At 46.3% G+C, this 23,203-nt stretch overlaps 1 protein-coding gene and 1 pseudogene across 1 annotated transcript in view; both read left to right on the top strand.

The window, feature by feature from the left end:
• Ccdc180 (coiled-coil domain containing 180) overlaps positions 1-23,010 on the top strand; it is a 67,193-nt gene extending 44,183 nt beyond the window's left edge. Inside the window, exons 26-39 of the mRNA XM_023705483.1 lie at positions 22-120; positions 1,893-2,012; positions 4,199-4,371; positions 4,621-4,658; positions 4,786-4,861; positions 6,383-6,460; positions 9,044-9,110; positions 9,862-10,003; positions 13,049-13,209; positions 16,200-16,337; positions 16,824-16,935; positions 20,781-20,886; positions 21,629-21,764; positions 22,879-23,010. Coding sequence (XP_023561251.1) covers positions 22-120; positions 1,893-2,012; positions 4,199-4,371; positions 4,621-4,658; positions 4,786-4,861; positions 6,383-6,460; positions 9,044-9,110; positions 9,862-10,003; positions 13,049-13,209; positions 16,200-16,337; positions 16,824-16,935; positions 20,781-20,886; positions 21,629-21,764; positions 22,879-23,010 — 1,578 coding nt within the window. The remainder of the gene's footprint in view (positions 1-21; positions 121-1,892; positions 2,013-4,198; positions 4,372-4,620; positions 4,659-4,785; positions 4,862-6,382; positions 6,461-9,043; positions 9,111-9,861; positions 10,004-13,048; positions 13,210-16,199; positions 16,338-16,823; positions 16,936-20,780; positions 20,887-21,628; positions 21,765-22,878) is intronic.
• LOC105744070 lies at positions 18,188-18,554 on the top strand (annotated as a pseudogene).
• Positions 23,011-23,203: the final 193 nt, after the last annotated feature.

A 23,203-nucleotide genomic window follows, 5' to 3' on the forward strand; every position in this document is an offset into this window, starting at 1 on the left:
TTAGGACCTCTGATTTTCTAGGTGGCAAAATCCAACTTGCAGACAGAGGGATTAAATTCTTCTCTGGAAGAGCTCCAAAGCAAGATTGAAGCTTGTAGAGATCCAAGAGGCGATAAGACGGTGAGTGTTGTCTAGATGCTACACGCGAGTGGCTGACATGCATCATGCTAGATCATAAACCTGAACTAAACTCGCGTTTGGGAACAGGGCACGGGACTTCTCCAGCATTCACGGAGGCCGGCGTGACCCTGAGCTCTCCTAGCTAGTCATACCCTGTTTTACTCAGCAGAATGAAGGAAAGAAGAAAAAAACATGCAGCCCCCTCAGCACCCCCTTAATCCCAGGGAAGCACTTGGAGCCCAGGAAGCTGGGGGTCTCTGGCCAGCTCCTAGGCCTCCTCCCCTTGGACGTCGCTGGGTGTCCCCTCTGGACTGTGAACTCAGCCCTGGATGAACGACAAAAGCAAGGCTCGGCCTCCCTCCCAACAGCCACTTCCTGTTTGATGTTTCACTTGCTTTCTTTCATCACAGCACACAAACTGCTTTTCTGCATCTAAGCTGTGAAAAGTCTAAATTGGAGAAGAAATTGTCAGGAATGTGGTTCTAAATGTCCCCAGTTCCTTGATAGGCAAAGCAGGTCTCTCAGAAGCTACCACCAGCTTGTTCACCTGCCACAAGTGCACATCTCTGTCCCTCCTGTTCCACATTGCCCTGGGCTCACCTTCACTACCCACCCTGCAGTCTCCAGAACCAGAGCCCCAGCCTGAGGGCCCAGCGAGGGAGGCTTCCTGCTCACTCTGTTCCACCTTTTCTTACCCATCTCAGTAGACAGGGTTTCAATTTTACTGTTGTTGGCACTGAGGAGACATTTACTTTTTTTCTTTATTGCTGATTCTTACATAGTAATGCTTGATTCTCAAGAAAAATGTCAGCATCCACAAAGCATAGAGCGCAGAAGAAATGTTTCTCTATTCTCATTTCCTACAGAGACACTCCCAAACCTGTTGTGCATATTCCTGAACATTTCCCGCATCTGCTGAGTTGATTGCATTCCCACATGGTTGTGAAGAGGGAAAGTAGTTCCTGTAGGTTACCAGCCACTTACCTGGTCTCCTTCATGAGCGCACCTGCTGCAGGCTAGGCAAAACTGGCTAACCCACTAGGATCTTTCAACAGGCTCTTTAGGGCAAGCTCTCTGGAACAGAACTGTTAGGTGTCCACATTCCCTCCCCTTCCAAACCTCACCTGTCCTCTCCATCAATGTGCTGGGTGGATTCCAGGGGGCTTGCCCAGCCTCCTGGGCAAGTGCAGACAGTGTGAGCTTGGGTGTGAAGGTTGTTCCTGTGTTGCTGGGGGAGACTGGTTTACAGTCTGCAGGGCAGTGGTTAGGAAACAGTAACAATGCCTTGGATATGTGGTGAGGGTGATGGTGGGCCAAGGGTGTGTCCTTATGTACTTGTGGGGTGCTGCTCCAAGGACGTGTTGCCATGGCATTGGGCAGTCTACCTTGCTACACTGTCCTACATACCCTTGCCACCTGCACCAAATGTTTCCTTGTAAACATACAATAATGGAGCTGAAGGAGATCCTAGGAAACATGCCTTATTCTTATCTTATAGATAAAGAGACTAAGCCAAGCAAGTTTATGTCACTTGTGTGGAGTTGAACACATAGAACCAAAAACAAAACTTTCTATGCCCTGGCCAGTGAAGGACCTATAGCCCTAATACAGCTGCCTGAGAAAGCCAAGCCCGCATTTCCTACTCCCTTGAGGCTCTCCTGCATCCAAGAAACATCCTTGCCAGACCAGGCCCTGTTCTAAAATTCCAGTGGATCCTTTCTGTCCTCCACAGGTTACTTCTTTGGGGCTATCTTCCTCCATGTTCCCACTAGGTTGTGACAACAGATGACCTCATGGGCTGTATCAGAACTTGGAAAGAAAAACTGAGCCAGAGGATTAAGTACCTCAACTGCAGCCTGGACACAGTGTCTGTGACTCAAGAGGTCGATAAGGTAAGGAGTGGGATGGGGCAGGGAGAAGGTTGGGCAAGTGTTGTCTGAGCTCCTGCAAGATCCGATGGCTTCAGTACAGCCTAAGGAAAGAGGAGACTCCCAGGCCTATACTGGACATCAGGCCTCCTGGGATGCCACAGAAAGATCACAGGTGTGGAGTCCAACCTGGGCTCAGGTCCCGCCTGGTCTCTTAGAAGACTCAACACCTCCTAGCACCACCACCACACTCTCCATCATGGCCCCCACATCAGCCTGTGGATAGGCCCTCAGGCCAGCTCCAGCCCCAACTCAACCTCATCCTTCCTACCTGTACCTATGAGCAGCCCCTAGCATCTCCCATCCCACCTTACTATTCTTCCAAGGCCCTATCTCTTATCCATCTGGCTGCCTGTGTCCTCTCCAATTCCTTGTGGTCCTTTCCCTGGAGCTACAGTTAGGGAAAACACTCAAATGACTATAGCATTCCTTTATAGTCAAGTTGAAGCCTTCAACCAAACACACACAGCAGCTTCTATAGTCTTCTGTCAGTAGCTATTTCATCACTCTTCCCCAGGTTAGGCATCACTTCTCCCAAGCCTTCTCTTACCTTGTGCACTGTGTGAGGGTCTCCTAAACACAGAGCACTTCCCACTTCCTGTGAAGGCCACAGACCACATGAAAGTCTCCACGTAAAGGTTTGTCCACCTCTGGACTGTGTGCCCCTACAAGGGCAGAGTCTGTGCCACTTTCCTCCCTACCCAGCCTTCACACTGGACTGTACCCACACAAGATGCTCAGACACTCCGAGGGAGAGGCTGAGAGTTGCCTGTTGCGGGGCTGGATCAGTCCCAGCTCTGCTGTCACTGGAAGCTCTGGCTGCCCTTTCTTCTGTGGGGAGGCTTCCCCTCTGAGCAGCCTGAGCCAGCCACCCATCTGCCTCTGGTACTTCACCCGGAGCGACAGAGGCTCCTGTGGTCCAACCTCCGCTCTTCCTTGAAAGGACTAGCAGCATCAAGACTCAGAATAGAATAGGGACCAGCTGAAGTACGTGGGCTCGCTTTCACTAAGGTCTGTTGGTCACTTTCTTAGTCTTCAACCCTCATCCATTTGGCCAGAAACACCACCCAGGTGCCTCTGAAGCCAGCCCTGCAGGTCTCACTTCAATCTCACAGACACTAGAACTTTTCTTTCACAGCACAGTCTCAATTTTGACTGAGCATTTATTTGCACAAATGTGCACATCTTGATTACATTTCTCTCATTACTGAGATAAAGTATCTGATGCCCAAAGTTAAAGTTTATTTGGCTCACAGTTTGTGAAGGTTTTGGTCCATAATCAGCTGGCTCCAAGGAAGGTAGCGTGGCTGAGGAGCAACAGTTTCTGGCAGCAGAAGAGCGCAAAAGCAAGAACAGTAAAAAAGGGGAGAGATCATTCCTTCTCTTATGAAAAATGCAGGCTACCTGCCATCGGGTGAGTGTAGCACTCACAGCTCACACCACCTCCATGTACTCCTCTTGTATAGACTCAGAATGTTTACATTTGGAGGACCCTGGGCCCTGAAAGTCACTTAAGTAAACTTTTAAACTTCTCAAGTTGACACAATGAATTAACCATTACAACATTCTAGAGTATGAATAGCCACCCTAGGGCGTGTCCTCTATACTCTAGACTATAAAACTGCTGAGTTAATTAAGTTTCTCAACTTCCCAAGTTGACACAATGTATCAGCCATAACAGTGCATACATGTCTCTTCTGCATAGGTTGCAGGCTTCATGAAGACTGGGACCTCGTGTGGACTCTCCACTTCTATGTCTCTTAAGACATAGGCAGGGCCGGAGAGATAGATCAGTGGTCTAAAGTACCTGCTTAGGCAAAGTTAGGCAAGCACAGGGACCCTAGTTCAATGCCCAGCACCACATGCCACACCAGCCCTGCCCCAAAGGTAGTCTGAGCCAGCCACACACACAAAAAGACACAGGCAGACCCTTGTGGAGAGCAGGCACTGAGGAAAGACATGAATGTTTCTAAATGAGGAAAGACATGAATGAGTGAATGAATAGCTCTAACAGAGAAAACAGAAGCTCCAAAAGGCCAGGCTGCTCACCACCAACCACTACTTGGGCAGGTTGGTGGTGGAGTGTGAACCAGCTTGCTGCTTCCCTGGCACCAGGCTGCACACACTTGGCCCTTCTCTCTGGCCTGCAGGACACTGCCTTGAGTGATGCTGAGATAGAGAGTGACAATCAGATGTCTTCAGAGACCCTCGAGGAGGAGGACAAGCTGGCCCTTGTCAACCCTGAGTCCTTTGCACAGCCAAGCCGCATGGGGAGGCTGATGATTGAAGACCCTGCTGTGGAGGTGGTCAAGATGATCCTGCAGTGAGTGCTCTCACGGAGGATCCTGCATACGGGGGCTCCCAGGGAAGCTCAGTCTGAGAGACTGTGACCTGGGATAAGGGCCTACTCCTCTCAGAGCCTTAGTGCCCCGTCTGAACACCTGAACTCATGACAGGACCTATGCAGATGGTATCAAAGACTAACTGTATGGCTTCCTGGGCCAGCCTAACCTGTGCTTGTGATCACTCATGGTGACTGAAGAAAGTCTCACACCTTTTTCTTCTGTTTTAGATTTCCCAACACAAGATCACTTCACCATTGTAATAAAGGTCAGTCAAGTAGGGGCAGGCAGACTTGTGGGCTGTGGAGCAGCTGGTAGTGGTGAAGCTGGTAGTATCTGTGGACCACTCTCACCTCCCATCTTCTGATCTCATCCTGGGTGCTCGTCATCCAAAGTCTCAAAGCGACGCTGCCGGGCAGAAAGCTCGATGAAGAAGGCCTTGCAGAGTACCAGTTCTACCTCAGCAGCAAGGTAGAAATCGTCCCAGACCCCAGGCCTGTCCCCCCAGACAAGGGTCAGAGATGACTCTGACCTCAGAATTCCCCACCTGTGCTTGTGCTCTGGGACTCCATTAGCATCCAGTGCCAGAGAGGCTGATAAGATAGGGTAACGGCTTTGGTCATGTTTGTTCTCATCCTCAGGAAGGTTGTAACCCACACATATCTTCCACCTGAGTGAAGCCCTGACAGGTAGGTAAGCATTCAGGACAGGGCAGGTGGACTGTGGTCCTGCCACCAACCTCTGTGGGTGCTCATGGTTAGAAAGGGGGACAGTTGGCATCACAGAGCTGATGTTCCTGGAGCAATATCACAGAGGTACAGGAGTCCTGGGCTTTGGTACTCTGGTCATTTGCTCTGTCCACTGAGCCTAGCATGGGTCATTAGACCGGAGACTCTGATTATCAGCCCCACACTAAGGCTTTCCGGATAACAGCAGCCATATGACTGCACAACTTTCTAAATACCTGCTTTTGAGAAAGTAAAATGAGACTTGCTCTCCCTTTACCAGCTAACAGTCTTTTTGAACTTGAGTTTTATGTGCAATATCAAGAGGAACAAAGCAACTGAATGAGTGAAGCAGAGACTATTGACAACAGCAGGCAGCTGGCCACCACCGAAGTTGGAGTAGGCTGCCCCCGTGGTGGATTCAAGGGAAGACAGTGGAACAGGATTGCAGTGGACAGGGAGAGCTGATGGGAACATGCCCTGTGGGGTTGGTTAGGGTGCCTATCTGGTTTGTTTTGGTTGATCCTAAGTTAGGAAGAGGGGCCTATATTAGGAAAGTTGTCATTTACTCTCAAGTCCTAGCAATTGTTATAGCAGCTACTGGTTAGCTTCCTGGCCTGTCATGAGCAATAACAATCTGACTTACTGGATGTAAACCTGACTCCCAGCAGGCTGGCTTCAGGCTGCTTATCATAGCAAGGGGGCCGGGGTCCTGAACAGGGTGCTGCAGGCAGTGAGTCAGTTGTTTGTTCATAGGTGATGCAGCATTGTTCATTTCTGTGTTCAACCTCTAGGTGACTGTCTTGATCTATGTCACTAGGGCTGCCACAGGTACCCAACTCAATTTACATCATGACACTTAATTTATTAATATAAGTATATCCCAAATATTGCATAGGATATAGTTAATACTAAAAATTATTCATTACTCATGAAATTCAGGTTTAAATGGCATACCAGGTCTTTATTTTCTAACCCTGGTGATATTGCCTGTGGCTCAATTTGATTTTCTTTGGGTCCTCACCACAGGAAAGGAAGTGTACACATTTTTAGGCCTGAACTCTGCCTTTTGTCCTCTCTCAGTGGCCTTGGTCAGACATTAGCAGCAAAGGCTTCACCCCAAGACAAGATGACAAGTCTGTTGTCTTCAGGGCTACTGAGAAGGCAGGACGCATCCTCTGCCTTTCCAGGCTGGGCTCTCATAGGCATGGACCTGTCTTTCCTCTCTCCTGAGCCTGCAGAACACTGACACATCTTTGTCCCACAGCATCACACGGCATCCCAAGCTCACCAAGATGGAAAGAAGGTACCTCCTGCTTGGAGAAAAGTCACCTCCTCTTTCTGAGTAAGTGATGACTGAGCTCCCTTTAACTGCATTGTTTCAGTCTGGTGCAGTCAGTGGGGGAAATCTGGCTCTGCTGAGAGGAAAAGCAGGAAAGGGAAAGGAGATAGGGAGATCAATAAGGAAAAGGGCAGGGAGGGGACAGGTAAGGTCAAGGTCAGTTTGTCGTGGCCCATTCCATGTAAGTGAGACAAGAGAAATTTCACCAAAATTTCATATTTTTCTAGCATTGGTGGCAGGAGAGCAAACTCTGAAGTTCGCAGTTTAGGGGCAGCTTTTTCAGTGCTTCCCTCTTCACCCTCATTTTCCTTTATTATCATTTCTGAATGATTAAAACGAAGCCTGGCCGGCCTGCTATAACTTCATTTCAAACAAACTCGTAAAAGGTCAAGTTCAGAAAATTAAAGCCTCGGAGAAATTCAAGCTCCACAGTGGAGTTCCCATTTTGCCTAAGCGAGGACCCCACATGTAGCACCTCCTCTTGTCAGCCCTTTTGCCCCGTCTGATCTCTGGAGCTGGGAACCATGCCCTTCTGTGCTCAGCTCTTCCACCAGGCAACCCAGGAGCTGCCTGCCTGCAAGTCATCAGCTAGACGCAGCTTCAGCCCACACACCGAAGACACTGCACCACGAAGCCGCTGACTCCCTATTCTCTGCGGTTCTGTGTCACTGTAGCCTGTGCAGGCTCCTGACATTGCCTCCACAGCCAAGATACAGAAGTACTCCATCCCCACACAGATCTTCTTGGTACTCATTCATATGCCACCCCCAACCCTATGCAGCCAGGATTCTTCTGTCCATCCCTATAATTTTGTCACTGGGAGAATATCATACAAATGGCTTCATGGAGCAATCAACCTTTATTCAGAGTGCCTTTTTGTACTCAGCATAGTGACCCTGAGACCTGTCTTAGTCCACCTGTGCTGCTATATCTGAATACCTGAGACTGCAAAATTTACAAATAGCAAAGATGTACTTTATAGTGCTGGAAACTGAGAAGTATAAGGTGAAGGCACCAGCATCACCAGGACCTTCTTGGAGCATCATCCCATGAGGAGGGGTGAAAGGTCGCAGAGAAGAGTAGGAGAGAAAGGTGAGGTCATGGGAGTGAGGGGGAGAGAGAAAGAAAAAGCTGAACCCACTTCTCTTAAAGTTCTGCCTTTCTGTACTTTGCATTGGGGATCAAGTTTCTAACATATGAACTTCGAGGACACATTTAAACCACAGTTGTCACATACATCATCCAAATTGTCACATATATCAATAATGTATCCCTTTATATGACCAAATAGATTTCATAATAGAAATATGCCAGTCTTTTAGTGATTTAAAAAAAAATCATAGGGCCAGCAAGATAGCTCCGCGGACTAAGTGCCTGCTTTGGCAAGCACAGGGACCAGGGCATGCTGAGCCAGCAACCAAGTCTGGAGGTAGTGGCACATGCCTGTAATCCTAGCACTTGGGAGGTTGAAAACAGGAGGATCACTATGAGTCCAAGCTGCATAATGAGATCCTGTACCAAATATATAAATGATAAAAATAAAAATAAAAAATATCATAGGCTAATAAAATTAATCAAGCATTTATTAAATCTCTGAAAAAGGTAAAATTATCCTGACATAGTGGCTGATTGCTCAGAAAAAAAGGATCAGACTAATCCTACTGATATCACTATACAGGAACCTTAGGCACATGATTTCTCCCCAAGCCTCAATCTTTCCACCTGCATAGTGTGTAAGAGAGAAGCCCCCTCTTGTAGTTGTAGAGAAGAACCAGTGAGTTCTCATGGGTCCCAAACTGGGCTCCGACACCCTGTGTTAGAAAATAAATTCAGACACACTAAAGTGTTAACGAGTTTGAGCAGACAGAAGTTCATGAAAGCGTCAGCATCAGGGGCTGAGTGGTTTAGGCCTCTGCCATGGAAGTAACACCAAGAAAAAACTTTTACAAGGAGTTTGCCAAAACAACACAAAGAAAAACTTGGGTTAGCTAAAATGGAAAGTCTCTGGCCGGGTGTCAATCAGTTATTTCTGATCAGCTGGTTTAAGTCTTATTTTCCTAGACCTTAACATGCTGTCTCAGTTTGCTTCCTTTTTGCTTATGTGGGAACCCAGGATAGCAGAGTTGTTATAGCCTAAAGATTCTCAGTTCATATTTTAAACTCCCAGTGGAGTTTACAATCAGCCAAAAGAGATGGAGGATGATCATGATTATTTTTTTTTACAGTACTGGGGGTTGAACTCAGGACCCTGTGCTTGCCAGGCAAGTGCTTATTCTACTGAGCTATCTCCCCGGCCCCCATGATTAAAAAATTAATCTCAAAACTGCGTAGTAGGCTGTAGGGCTGCAGAGCATTCTGGAACTATTAGGCAGGCAGGAATAAGCACTGAGCTGGGATCAGACATGCCAAGAAGAAAGTCTGAAGCTTCATTCTGGAGAGAAGTCAGTGTGCACAGGCCTGGGGCAGGAATACATCACTAGGAAGGATGCTAGGAGCCAAACAGTGCTTAGGAAGTTAGGTTTGGCCGTGTTCATGTTCACGGATTTAGACAAGGCCCATCAGCGATCTGCTGCCTCTGTGTTGCAGAGACTTTAAAGGGATCATCCTGGCCCTCCTTTGGGAAAGCAATGAGCACCTGCTGTCCGTTGCAGAGGTAAGAACCACTGCCGCAGGCCCGAGCCCACACTGAGCACACCCCAGCCACCTCTGCCCTCAGCAGTCTGTTGATCATGGCTCTGTGCTAGTAAATGACAATAAATGATTTCAGCTTCTTCCTGACCTCACCAGCTTCTGTCACCTTCTGTGCTTTTTCCCTTCCTAGAGAACTATCTTCATTCATCCAGTGTTTGTGTTTAGGCAGGCCCCAAACATAGCTTGGACATCATTTGCATATCAAGTATTTGGTGTGCCAAGAGGTACGAGCTTGGCCTCTGTCCCTGAGGTGCCCAGAACCCAGCAGGAGACCAATGGTCGCGGTAGGAACACAGAGACTAGGTGGGGTTGTGGAAGTGTCCCCTGGCTGGCACCACACTCCAGCATACCATACCCAGTGCTTGTGCCTCCTGCTACCGTCCATAGAGCTTGGCACCCATGGCCATCTCTGTGGCCCATGGTGTCCTAGTAGGCTCCCAACCTGATCACAGTTTGAGATTCCATTGATTTGGATCTGGAGGATCAATAGGATTCACCATTCGCTCACTCACTGGACACATAATGAAGACTCCCCATGGCCCTAAGTGAGACTAGGTGGGCCCTGTCTAGAAACAGTAGGTGGCAAGACCAGAGGGGGAACATGAGCAAAGACTAGAAGATGTGAAGATGAAAGTGGGTGGGTGGATCCAGGAGCCATGGGTGGAGTCCCATAGGGAGGGCCCTCACCCAAGCACAGTCACTCCTCACGGCAGGAATTCTACCGCAAAGAGAAGCACCCAGTCACCAGGCCTGACTGCATGTATGAGAATCTGGACCAGTGTACTGACCACATCAGTAAGAAGATCCTGGAGTACCAGAGCCGGACGGATGAGTACCACAACTCCTGCCTCATGGGTATGTGAGCTTGGCAGGCTGGTAGGTGGGCCCAGGGAAACACAAACCCAGAGATGGCGCTTGGCCTTGACTCCTTGTCAGTTGAGGTCACTGAGAGGCACAGGAGCTGCCTTGTGAATAAATGATCTCTTAGAAGTAGATGAAAGCAGCGGTTAGAGATAACAAGAAAAACAGTGCAAAAAGATGTTTATTTACCTTGAGAAGTGTGGCGTTTTGTACCACATTCCTTCCGTAGTTATTTTTTACAGTTCTGTGGAAATATTTTCTAGTCATACAGCTCCCCTGTGTAACACCCCAGTTAGCATTTTTAGTCTATTCACAGTGTTGCTGTCATCACCACTGTCGGGTCTTCACAGCTTCATCGCCTCAGCCCCTCTCAGCCCTAATGCTAACAATCCACTTAATGCTTCTGTCCTTTTCCTCTTTCTGTACTATCAGGTGAATGGGCTTGTATGGCCTTTTGTGACTGGCTTCCTAAAATTCTGTATAATTTTTCTTCAAAGAGAAAAGGCTTAGTATGACTTATGGGTTTAGGGGTTTCTGTCCATTGTTTTTCGGCCTGGGGAGGCAAACATCCCGATGGGAACAGCTGGCAGAGAAAGCTGTCCATCTCACGGTGGCCAGGGAACAAAGAGAAAGAAAAGAAGGAGCCAGAAGCCCAAGATCCCTTTGAAGATCACAAGCCAATGACTGGCTTCCTTCCACCTTAAGAGGCTCACCACTTAGAGTCTCCATTACATCCTAGCAGTGCCGCAAGCTGGAGACGAGGCCTTCAATACATGACCTTTGGGGGACACTCAGCCAAACCATAGCAAGTGGCCTTTCAAAGTATTTCTTTAGGGCCGAGGATATAGCTCAGTGGCAGAGCCCCTGCCTGGCAAGCATGAGGTCCTGAGTTCAACTAAGCCAACCAACCAAAGAAAAAGAAATTGTTTCTTTGTCTTTTCTATTCATTTTATTTAGCATGTAAACATTTGTAAGTTTTTCATTCAAGCTTCAGTTGGGGACAGTAAAACCAGATGACAAAGTCCTGTTAAGCAAATATAGCTCTACAGGTTATGTCCATCTGAGATCAATTTACCCAGAACCATTTCATTTTGTATTAGCACATATTAACTGTACAAAATAATGGATTTATTGAGACATTTTCAGACATTGCCTGATGTTTTCAGGTTTATGTGTGTTCTAGGTTGTGTCCGTATGTCCTTCCAAAATAATATTCCATAGTGCTGACACACTACACTGTTGTGCTCTGTTCTGTCATTTCAGAGGCAGCCTGGGGAAAAGGAGGGAGGGACGGAGGGGAGTCAGACATGGAGCTGAAAGTATGACTCTGCCATGTCATCTCACCCCCTGAGGCCCCATTTCCTTGTCTACAAATGAGAGATAGTAACAGCATCCACCACGGAAAGCTTTGACGAGGATTAATCCTTTGCACGGACGTGCCTGCACAGGGAATGCATGATCAGCAGCAGCTCTCAGGACTGTGGCTGGAGAGTGGCTGGAGTGGAAGCTACAGAGTTTATCTCTAGCTCAGTCTTTCCCCAAGTGAACTCTGAGAAATCCTGTCCTTCCTACATGACTGCCCTCAAAACAAAGGTCTCATTGTCAAATGGGTTTAGAAAATGCTACAGATGATCTCTCTCTCTCTCTCTCTCTCTCTCTCTCTCTCTCTCTCTCTCTCTCTCTCTCCCCCAGCAGATTGATAATCTTTCATGAGAGAAGACTTGCATATCATTAGTTTGTCACTACTGACAATATGTAAAATGTTGGGAAAATATTTGGAGAATAATAATTTTAAAATGCACAGACAAGCTACTTGTAAAATAGAAAATACACAAAAACCAAAAGCTGAGTGAATGTAGGGCTGCTGAATGATAAATTGGTTACTGCCCTAAATGCATTTGCTAACTCTACTCAAGGTGGAAAGTTCCACGTAAAGTCACAGAGCTCCCACCACAAAGTAAAGGGAAGGGCATACAAACCAAGCTCCTTTTAACAATAAGGAAACTATCTTCAAAAAAAAAAAACAAACTTGGTGTTAGGTAAGGGGACAGGGGATTCCAATTGCAATCCAGAACTATGAGTCATCGCTTATGTTGCTTCTGAACCTGGGTTCACACTTACTTAAATATGAATTCAATTTTTGTGGATTATCTAAATGATCTCATACAGATACTTTAGTCTAAACAATATTGAGTTGATGACATCCAAAACTTGCTGTTAAAGACTCCTCAAAATTTTTCTCTTTAAGACCCACCTTCAACTTAGACCTCAGTCTATTCCCATAAACAAAATTCACAGAATCAGAGCTCACTGTAATGGACAAATAATAACAAAACCCATGCAAACACAAGGAAACAAAGCACCTTGAGCAAGAGACACAGATGTTAAAATTATCAAACACAATGTAAAATAGTGAATATAGTTATTATAACAGTTAAATAAAATAGGGAATTGGAAGTGTGAGGAGCAAGAGATTATTACAATGACAAAGTAAATACAAAAGAGAATCAAATAGAACTTTTAAAAAAGGAAAACTTAAAACTTGAAAATTTAAAGCTATGAATGGCTTTATTATGAAGTTATCCACAGCTGAAGGTGAAATTGGTGAGCTGGAAGGCTAAATCCAAAGAAAATATTTAGAATGAAGCACAGAAAGACAACGAGATTAAAATATAGGAGAGAAGTAAAAAAGTGTGAATGAAAGAGTAGGTATATCATATGGCTATTAGACACACAGAAGGAGAAAGAGAGGAGAGGAGACCACGGCCATATTTGAAGGGGTGATAGAGAAATTGCCAGAACTATTGAAAACATGGTGCCTTTTGAATGAGTTGAGAAATCAGCAGAGTGCACAGAGGCAAAACCCTTTGAACTTGTGCAATCAATATTTTCTATATTGACTATAGGACTCTTTTGATGGAATCCCTATCACTGTGTGGGAGACCAAAATTTTCTCTTTGAGAAACTACTAAGGGCCTTTGTTTGAAAGATCAGTTCAGCAACTTGGTTTCACTCTGTCCTTTCTTGTGTCTCCTACAGAATTACGAGTCCAGATGAAGAGATTTGAGGAGCTGCTGCCCCAGGTGTGTTGGCTGGTAACAGAGAATTTCAAGGAGAAGCACTGGAAAAAGTTTTGCACCACCATGACAGACATCCGGAAAGAGTTTGAGAAGCAGGAAAAGCAGCTAGAGAGAAGGAAGGTGAGGCACCCAGGACCAGCCAGTTCCACTCCAGGACTTGGGGTTGCTGGGAGTTCAGAATGGGCAGCCAAGTCCAAGAGAAGGAATGATCGGCCTTGGGATTATAGGATGGGGGCTCAGAGACAGGAGGCATTGGTGAAATCAGAACTGAATTAACTTCTCAAGACAGATGTTCAGTAAACTCTGTTGGATTCAATGGGAAGGTCAACTGGGTCTGGTGAAGTCGTGGTAATTGCAATTAGCAATGACTGTTTACACTGGTCCTTGGAGTCATGGGACATGAGTGATTGGACAAAAGCCCCTATTGTGCTGGAGAAGATGTCCGGATCATCCTCTCTGCAAACCTCAGAGTTAGTTGTAGCTATGCCTCCACTTGTCCTCCCATCTAGCTATGCCTTCACTTATTCTCTCATCTAGCTATGCCTCCACTTGTCCTCTCATCTAGCTATGCCTCCACTTGTCCTCTCATCTAGCTATGCCTCCACTTGTCCTCTCATCTAGCTATGCCTCCACTTGTCCTCTCCATGTAGCTATGCCTCCACTTGTCCTCTCCATGTAGCTATGCCTCCATCTTGTCCTCTCTTCCACTTATTCTTCTCCCCACCCATGGCCTCTCACATAACCCAGGTCATAGGACACCTTTGTCTGACCACAGCTTTGACTGACACAATATATAGGCTGGGGACATTTTGATGCTAACCTCAAGTCTGGGTCAAAATCCCTGTTTGTTTCAGTTACTTTTCTCTTATTGCTAGGAGAAAATAAAAAAATATTTAGCTTATAGTTAGTGGAGATTTTAGTCTATACTCAGCTGGCTGCGAGGCAAACTGGCACAGGGCAGAAGGCAGCAGTTAAGGCAGCAGAAAACAGCAAAGAGCAAAGGAAGAGCCATGGCTGCTAGCAAACCTCTCTCCACTCCCTATATTGTATTCAGACTATCTTCTCCAGCGTGGGTGTAGCACTCACACTCATAAACCCAGCATTAGATCATGAATAAATCACAAACCTTAGAAGCCTCCCCATGACTGCATGAGGACTTGGGAGGACAACTAGACATAAACCATAACATTCTGCCCCTGACTCCCAAAGACTCATGCACAGCCCTTTATGCAAAAGACATTTTAGTCCATCTCTAAGAGTTGCCAAAGTCCTAACAGTTTCAGTATTTCTTAAAAGTCCAATTCTGAGGTCTCCTCTGTGATCTAAGGCAAACTCTTAGTTCTGAGCCCCTGTACAAATGAAAAGTTAAACACTTACAACATTCAGTGGCACACACACAAAAAAAATTACAAAAGGTACAAACAGCAGGACACAAAGCATTGGTACCAAAACAAGTCCAAAATCCAGAAGGGCAAACATTAAGTCCTATAGTTCCCTGTGGAACATCCAAAGCAACCTGTGTATGAGCTCTATGTGGCTCCACCTCTAAAGCATGTTTTGGTGGTAGCTACCATGGCTTCTCTCTCAGGCCTGCTTTGCCCCCTGCTTGCAGTTGTTTTTTGGTTTGTTTGTTTGTTTGTTTGTTTGTTTGTTTTCAGATGATCTACGTTCCTGGATTTTCCAAACTGCTGGGAACCTGCTGCATGTTAGGCTTTTCACTCTCTGCTTCACACACTGCCCTCCCAAGGGCACACTACCTGACCTCCCAGGCCTCCTGAAATTGAGGTGGAAGTCTTCTTAACCTCAGAATTCCTGTATTCTGCATGCACCTAAAATCAATGTCACTTGGATGATGCCAAGATCTGCTGCCAGCTAGAGCAGTAATGAGGCTTTCTTCTCTCTTGGCTGTAGGGGTCAAGTGCCTGGATTGATGAACACTCTGACCCTCATTCCTGGAAACAAATTCTCTATTCTACCACCATTATGGAACCTGATGTGGCCACAGCCACCATTCTGGAACATAGGACTTTGTAGCTTTTTCCTCAAAGCAAAGTCTTTCACATTTGCAGTTTTGAGGTTTCAAATGGTGGAGACTTACTGCTCTTTGTGATGCCTCAGGCTGTCTTTCCTATTCTCTTGTTTCATCTGGACAATGGAGATCCTCTGAGCTTTATCTTTACAGTCCACAGTTTTATTGGTACTTTCTTTCTAGCCAAACTCATAACATTTCAAATCATCCTGCTGGGCTGTTGCTCTTGATTCTCAACATAAATCTGACCAAAAGCCCCCCAAAACATCCTTGCCACTGCCTCAACATTTGAATGCCTTGAGATTTCTTTTGCAAGATTAATCAGTCTTTTATGCTTAATCTCAGTTTCAGGTAAAGTCTCTGGACACAAGCAAAATGCAGACAAACTTTCTGCTAAGTTATATCACACATTGTCCTGATTCTAACAACCAATGCAGTCCTTCTTCCCATCAGAAACTTCCCCAGCCCGGTCTTTACAAGCAGAATTTCTATCAGCCTTCTGGTCTTCTGAGCTCTGACCAGAATCTTCCACGCAGAACAGCCAAAGTATTTCAACACTTCTTCTGTAGGCAATGTCTCCAAACCCTTTCTGTGTCTTCCCATAAGCCATTTCCAAAGGCTTGTAATCCACATGGTCAGGTTTAGTCACAGCAGTGACCCCACTCTTGGTACCAAATTCTGTCTCAGTTGCTTTTTTTTTTTCATTTCTGTAAGAAAATACACAACACTCAAAATTAAGAAGGAAAGGTTTATGTAGCTCACAGTTAGTGGAGATTTGAGTGCATACATGGCTGGCTCCAAGACAGTGTGGCACATAGCAAAAGGCAGCAGTTCATGGTAGCAGAAAACAGCAAATAACAAACAGAGGAGCCACAGCTGCAGTAGCTAGGAAACCTCTTTATCCTCCTTACATTCAATTCAGACCATCTTCCCCAGGGTGGGTGTAGCACTCACATCCATAATACCAGCATTAGATCATGAATTGGTCACAAGCTCTAGAAGCCTCCCTATGACTGCATGAGGTTTTGCAGGGACAACTAGACACAAACCATAACACAAAACATCAATTGTTTAATTGAAGGATCAAAATGCCCAGAAGCTCCAGCCAAATCTTGGCCATCCCAAGAATCTCCAGCAAATGAAGTCTCTACATGATTCAGAAAAGAAGAGACAAAAAGAGCTGAACAATGCTATCAAGACGACCAAGGAAAGACTAGAGGTCAGTGGTGTTGTAGACTCCCAGTCTGGGTGCTAATGGCCACACTACCCTACAGAAAGATGGCTTTGATGCAAAGCCACTGGCAAAGCATGGCCCTTGGTTGGCACCTGGTCCAAAGCAGAAATGAAAGTGGATGAGATTTGTAGGTAAAATGGTTGTAATTGGGTGTTTTACTCTACATTTTTTTGATTTCTAAATTGTTAACGAAATTAGTAATTGAATTTTTTTGCATGTTTCCATCTAATTTATGTCCTCTGCAGTGAAACATCTGTATGTCTGTAGTCCATTTCTGAATCACTTCTTGGGAGAGGCTCCTCACAGTGAGGATCAGTTGCTGGTTAGCTCTGAGGCAAATAGTACCATGCTTTGGGCTTAGTTCTCTAGCAGGCACCCCACATCCTCACTACAGTGCAAACCTTGCTGTCCCCTCATCTGGCCTTGGAGAGAAGTTCTCTCCCCAACTCTGCACTTGACCCTTTCCTCCAGGAATTTGCCAGGAAGTACAGCCACTTTTTCATCACCAGCTTAGCCACTTTCACCGAGAAGCTTCTGTTGCAGCTGGATGAAGTGATTACTGTGGATGACATCCAGGTTGCAAGTAAGCACAGCGGGACTATCCTCTCACCCCAGGGGGTTAGGAGAATTGGCTAGTGGGGGTAAGAAATATCTTCCTTTCTCCAACTCCACCAAGGTAGAAACAAGTTCTCTATTGAGAAGATTGATTTTATTTTTATTAAGAATAATGTCTCAGGGACCAGCAAGATAGCTCAGCAGACTAGGCACCTACTTAGGCAAGCACAGGGACCAGGGTTTGATCCCCAGCATCAAATGCTGCACTTGCCCAGCCCCTGAGCACCCTGAGGGGCACATCAAGACTGGGTGTGGTGGCACATACCTGTAATCCCAGCACTGGGGAGGCTGAAAACAGGAGGATCACTGCAAGCCCAAGCTGTGTAGTGAGATCCTATACCAAACACATTTAAAAAGAATAATTTTTTATTAAAAAGGAAAATGCTAGCGGGATCAAAGATTATATGTAAATAAATTAAATCCTAACGGTAAACATTTTCATAAGCCTGGGGTTAGGGCAAGCATTTCTAAGTATGGCATGAGAACCAGGAAGCATGAAAGAAATGGCTTACACTCTCTAAGGCCAAAACAAAAACAGAAAAATGTCAAATATGAAAACGTGAACCACAAATTGGAAACATTCCTCACAACCTGTGAACCAGAGAAAGGGTTTCTCTTTCTGTGGTACAAAGAACTCTCACCAGTCACAAGTTTTAGGAGACAAGAAATAAAGGAGACATGTACTTCAAAAGAGAAGCAGTTCTGTGGCCAGTGATGAAAGATGCTGCACCTCACTGACAATGAAAATGTGAAGGGAAACCTGGTGAGATATTGTTTCTCATAGATAGACTGCTGAGGGTTTACCTTTGGGGGAAACCAGCCATGTAGGAAACAGAGGCCACTAGGGGTCCTTAGCAGGTGTCTTGTGGGACCATATCCTGATAAGCACTTTCTTAGAGAATCCTTTGTCAGGCCTCATGAAAATTCTGCATGAGGCCAGCATGCTTGCAATCTCGGTGCTATGGGAGGGTGAGATAGGAGGATTATCAGTTCTAGCCAAGCCTGAACTATTTAGTGACTTAGTAAGAATCTGTCTCAAAAAATAAAAAGGGGCTAGGGGTGTGAAGCTTAATGTGAAGACCTGGGTTTAAGCCCCAGTAACACACACACACACACACACACACACACACACACACACAAACTGTATGCCTTTGACCTAGCAGTTCTCATTCTAATTCTAAGAATGTATACAGAGGAAATCCTTGCACATTCTCTCCAGGATGTACATTCAAGAATATTTGTTGCAGCACTGTTTGAAATGGCAAAGAGCTGGAGGAAAGACAGTGGATGATGTGGACCAGCAACACACCAGCAGCACTGTAGAGGAGCCACTGGATCTCATCAGACTCAGCCTAGATGAGTGAATCTATGCGAAAATGAAGAATGACCGAGAGCTTCAAGGCAGATTGCATGCTTATGATCAGCATTTAAACATGACATTGGGAGATGTGGAAGGAACTGTGGCCACTGTAGAAATTGATGAAGAGACCTGAGGAGATACACAAATCAATGAAATGAAATAGCCCAATGCTCTTCGTCCAAGGAGACAGTGTTGTGCTTATTGGCCCTCTGCTAAAGGCTGACTGAAATGGAGAATTTGTTCTGTGTGGCAACACTGGGCTTTTTCACTGCACCAGACATTCAGGGGACAAAGTTGCACACACATTGATACCTGGGGATAGCCAGGGGTTTTATTCACCAATGAAATGAGCTGCTTTGCAAAAACCTTAACATTTTAAGTTAAGTAGAATTTTGTTTTTCTTTTAGCTTTCTACTACACGTATTCACCAAGGTGCTGGACTTTTTCAGGAGTTGGTTTGCTCTGTCATTCTTGCTGACAGTGTCTAGTGTTTTTTTCTTTAAATTAAACTTAATGTGGGGCAGGGGAGATGGCTCAGTAGAATAAGTGCTTCCCTGGCAAGTGCAAGGATCTGAGTTCAATCCCCAGTTCTGCCAAAAATAAATAAATAAATAAATAAGCAAACAAACAAACTTGATGCTTCTGGAAGAAGAAGAAGGAGAAGGGAGGGGGAGGGGGAGGGAGGATGACGAAGGGCAAGAAGAAGAAGAGGAAGAGGAAGAAGAAGGAGGAGGAGGAGGAGGAGGAGGAAGAACAACAAGAACAAGAACAAGAACAAGAACAAGAACAAGAACAAGAACAAGAACAAGAACAAGAACAAGAACAAGAACAAGAACAAGAACAAGAAGAGATGGCAAAGAACTGGAAACAGCACCAATGTTCATACAAAAGGGATTGGATGCCAAGAGATAGTGCAGATATTTAAGTGAATACTGTGCAGCTCCTAAATGGGAGTGGCAGGTCTGTATGTGCTGATGTGCAACAATGTAAGGAAGGATTGTACGTAAAAAGGTACATGGACAAGGAGGACATGTTTATGATCCCATCTTTAAAAACATAGACTATCAGCATACATACTCAGAAGTGTTTAAATGAATCTGTGTGAGAAACAGCTTGAGAGACAGCTGCTGATGCCAACTGCTGGGTGGGATGGTGGGAAGCCCCTGACCCACACGCACACGACCATTAAGTGATGTTTAAACTGTTAACAATGTGTGTATTACTTCTACAAACCTAAGATTAAAATCATATATTCAATGTCATTCATTACTGATCTATAATCAAAATCTACTCTATTTTTTAAAGTTCTTTATTTAAAAGACAATAAAAATGTTTCTTATGGTTAAGTAAGAAATTTGGTATGAACTAGGAAGCTAGCAAAGAACACCTCCCTTGTGCCCAGAAGTCAGTGGCCTTGGAAGCCGTGGCCCCTCTCTCTAGCTGCAGACACAGATCCAGGCACAAGGCCCGAGGCTGCGCGTGACCTGCCCCTGCCTAGATGTGGGGCTGGCCATCCTAGGAACATTTTCTTTTGCCTTGCACTGAGATTCACCAAGCATCATCATTTACCAACTTATCTCCTACTGCTATGTATTGGGCCACTTCCAACTTTTCACTCCTGTAATTGCTCTAAAGAAATCTCTGCATCCGTACAACATTATTTTGGGGCAATAAGCCCTTAGCTTACAGTTTCTGGGTCAAAACACATACACATTTTTGAGATGTTGGCTACTTCCCATCATCAGAGGTCTCTTTGGGAATGCAGACCAGCAGAGATACTAGTAGTTAAGAGCTCAGACACCAGAGCTGGCACCGTGGTGCCTTGCCTAGAACTGCTATACAGGGAGGATCCCTGGCACCAGACCCAAGGAAGTCTTTGCCTGACCTAATCTCAGGCTTCTGAGCCGAGCTTCTTGGCTCTAGCATCCACAGCAAACAAAGGTACAGTCAAGGAGGTCATTGCTTGTTGGTCTTCGCTCTACAAAAGCATACCCTCTTCTTATCACAAAAGCACATCCTAGGCTGGGTCAGCAAGCCAGGCATTCAACACACAGTCCAGAGATGCTTTTACTGAGAAAGCCTATGAGCTACAGACGATTCTCCAAAGTGTATTTGGGGCTCACTTGAGCTGTGGGAAGATCAAAATACCCAGTTCAGGGATTTGGAGTTGGGAACCACCCAGACCACTTCTCAAGTTTCTGTTGTGATGCCCACTGCCCCAGCTTCCTGTCTGGTGCATCAGCTTCCCTGTGGAGGGGTCCTGTCTGCCACCAAAGACCCTCAATGAAGAGGCTGGGCATGAGAACAGACACCTGAGCTGGCAGCAGCGGTGCCCACTGGGGTTCCTTGCCTAGAACTGCTACGCTGTTACCACCATGTTACCACACAAGGATATCCCTTGACCTCAGGCTGTGGCTGAGACCACAGTCAGTAACCCAATTGTTCTCTGTCAGAGATGGAGCCCTCCAAACAGAAAATGTCAATCCTTATACGGAAGAGACTGGCCAGGCTCTCCCTGGAGGAAGAGATTGAGAAGCCTCTGATCGAACGTGGGAGCAGGTAAGAGCCCAGAGCAGCAATAGATGGCTGAGTCTGCTGGGCACGGGGCATGGGATACCGAGGGCTTCAGTCTCCGGTCTCAGGTAGAGCTGACAACTTTAGAGAGGCTTTTTGCTCTGAGCCTCAGTTTCCTCATCTGTGAAGTAGACATGGCAGTACACCTCATGGTTTTACAAAGAAGAAGTTATATGGGGCTGTCCACAGAGTCATCCCCCCCATCGTGCACATACTAAGAGCTCAGGAACAATAAGTTTACATGATAAGGACTCATCCTATAAATCCACAAAGAAAGGGAGACCTGTCCCAAAGAGAGGCATATTCTCTGGTCACTGTAGGCATCATGAACCACTCCAGCTGTCTGTCCTATGTGGTGATAACTGTCATACTGCCTATCTCCTGTGCTCCAAGAATGTGAAAGCGGTGACTTGCCCGCCGATGTGGCCATCAGTGACAGTGCAGTAGAGAAATGGACCAGGACTGCCGGCTGTTTTGCAGACTGATGAGGAAACAGGCCCAGAAAACGAATGGGGTCTCACCTACCCACACAGAACCCAAGACTGCACACACAGCCATTACAGCAGTGTGTAAATACAAAGCAGAACCTAAAGAAGTGGCACATTAAACATTTATTGGGGCCTTTTCTATTTATGAAACTGTTTAAAGCCATGATAACTGTTGAGCTTAATCAGCACCAGTTGTGGCCCCTGGGCTTTGAATAATAATGCCAAACGTGTGTTTGTAGGAAGTGGCCAGGAATCAAGCCCACGGAAATCACCATCCAAAACAAGATCCTCGTTCAGAAGACACCCTCAATAACCACCTCTAAGACCACCCTGGGCCACCTGGCTGCGGTGGAAGCCCGAAACACAGTGTACCTGGTAAGCCTGGGTGGACTGGGTATATGCTAGGGAAGCACAGAGCAGCTCAGCATGGCTGCCTTGGGAGGAAGGGAACGGCTCACCATAGAGCACCCTCATATATATCCTATAGAGCAGACAACCAACAGGTGTCACTGCTTCTCAGTCACAGGTTTTAACACTCAATTGATATTCATAGATAGGGGCCTTGTGTCGTGTCTGGTACCAGTGCTAGCTGGGGTCTAAGTTTGAATCTGCCGCAGTGGGAGCTCGGCTGAGGGACACCTAACAGTGTAGGATGAAGAAAATCTTTGCAGAGGGACAGTAGAATAAGCTCAGGAATGTGCCGGACAGGCACGGAGGTGAGGATAGCAGTGGCTTTGAGGGGACATTGTTAGCAGGAGCACTAGCCGCCTAAGCACTGCTAATATTTTCTGTTCTTAACATGAGGCACCTCACCGAATCCTCCTAGGGGGAGGTAGAACGGTGGTCCCCATTTCTTTGATGAGGACACTGTTGCCTGAAGACACTTGTCCTTCTATGCCATGACAGGGTAGCAGAGCCAGGATTTGATCCCGCTGCCTGTGAAGCCCCTATGAGTCTGCCTGATAAGGGACTCTACTCTGAGATGTTGCCACCCAGTCAAGGGGCCTTATAGCTCTAAAGCTCCATGAGTCATTAGTCCTAGTGCTCCCAGAAAGGTCTTGTCGTTCCTACAGATCTGCTGGTCCTAGGATTGGGAGAGCAACTGATGCTGGCACTTGCCCAGCTTCCAGGCAAAGAGAGGGACTCTGCTCACCAAGGTCAACCAGGGCTGGAGGCCAGGGGCTTAGCCTCAGAAGGATGCCAGGATTCCTGAGCTCCAAGAGGCTCTACTGCAGCACATGGCCCTAGTCCTTGTCCAGCCCCTCTCATGCCAAGTGACCCCAGCCAAGGCTCTGAGCCTCAGTCTTCCTATCTATAAAATGAAGGAAGCAAAAGCACCTACCTAATAGATTGTTGGGTGAATTCATGGAAATGCTTGCTAGTCCTGCAGTGCATTCAGCTGAGACTGCTTGCCAGCTAGCAACAGTGCTCCTGGAGCAGACAGCACAAGTCCATCTGCCAAGTCCCTCCTGATGCCTTTCTTCCTTAGAAATACTTAGCACTATTTGAGGAAGAGCTGAAGAAGATCCACAATGACAACGTGACACAAGTGAGGCAAGCTCAGCGCTGGAAAGACAGCTGGATGCGCTCCTTGGACACCATCCAGGGCCTGTACCTCTGACCCCAGCCTGCCCCAAGTAAAGTTATGCTTGTGAACCCTTCTGCCTGTCTCTTGATCCATCTGCCTGTCCACTCACAGATCTCTGCTCTGTGTCAGGCACTGTAGCTTCATCAGGGAAAGAACATGGCGTGGTGCCAGTCCACATGGAACTCACTTCCAGTGAGGAAAACAGACACAAAAGGGGATGTGCACA

The sequence above is a fragment of the Octodon degus genome, unplaced genomic scaffold (assembly GCF_000260255.1).
Source record: "Octodon degus isolate 3935 unplaced genomic scaffold, OctDeg1.0 scaffold00221, whole genome shotgun sequence".
NCBI lineage: Eukaryota > Metazoa > Chordata > Mammalia > Rodentia > Octodontidae > Octodon > Octodon degus.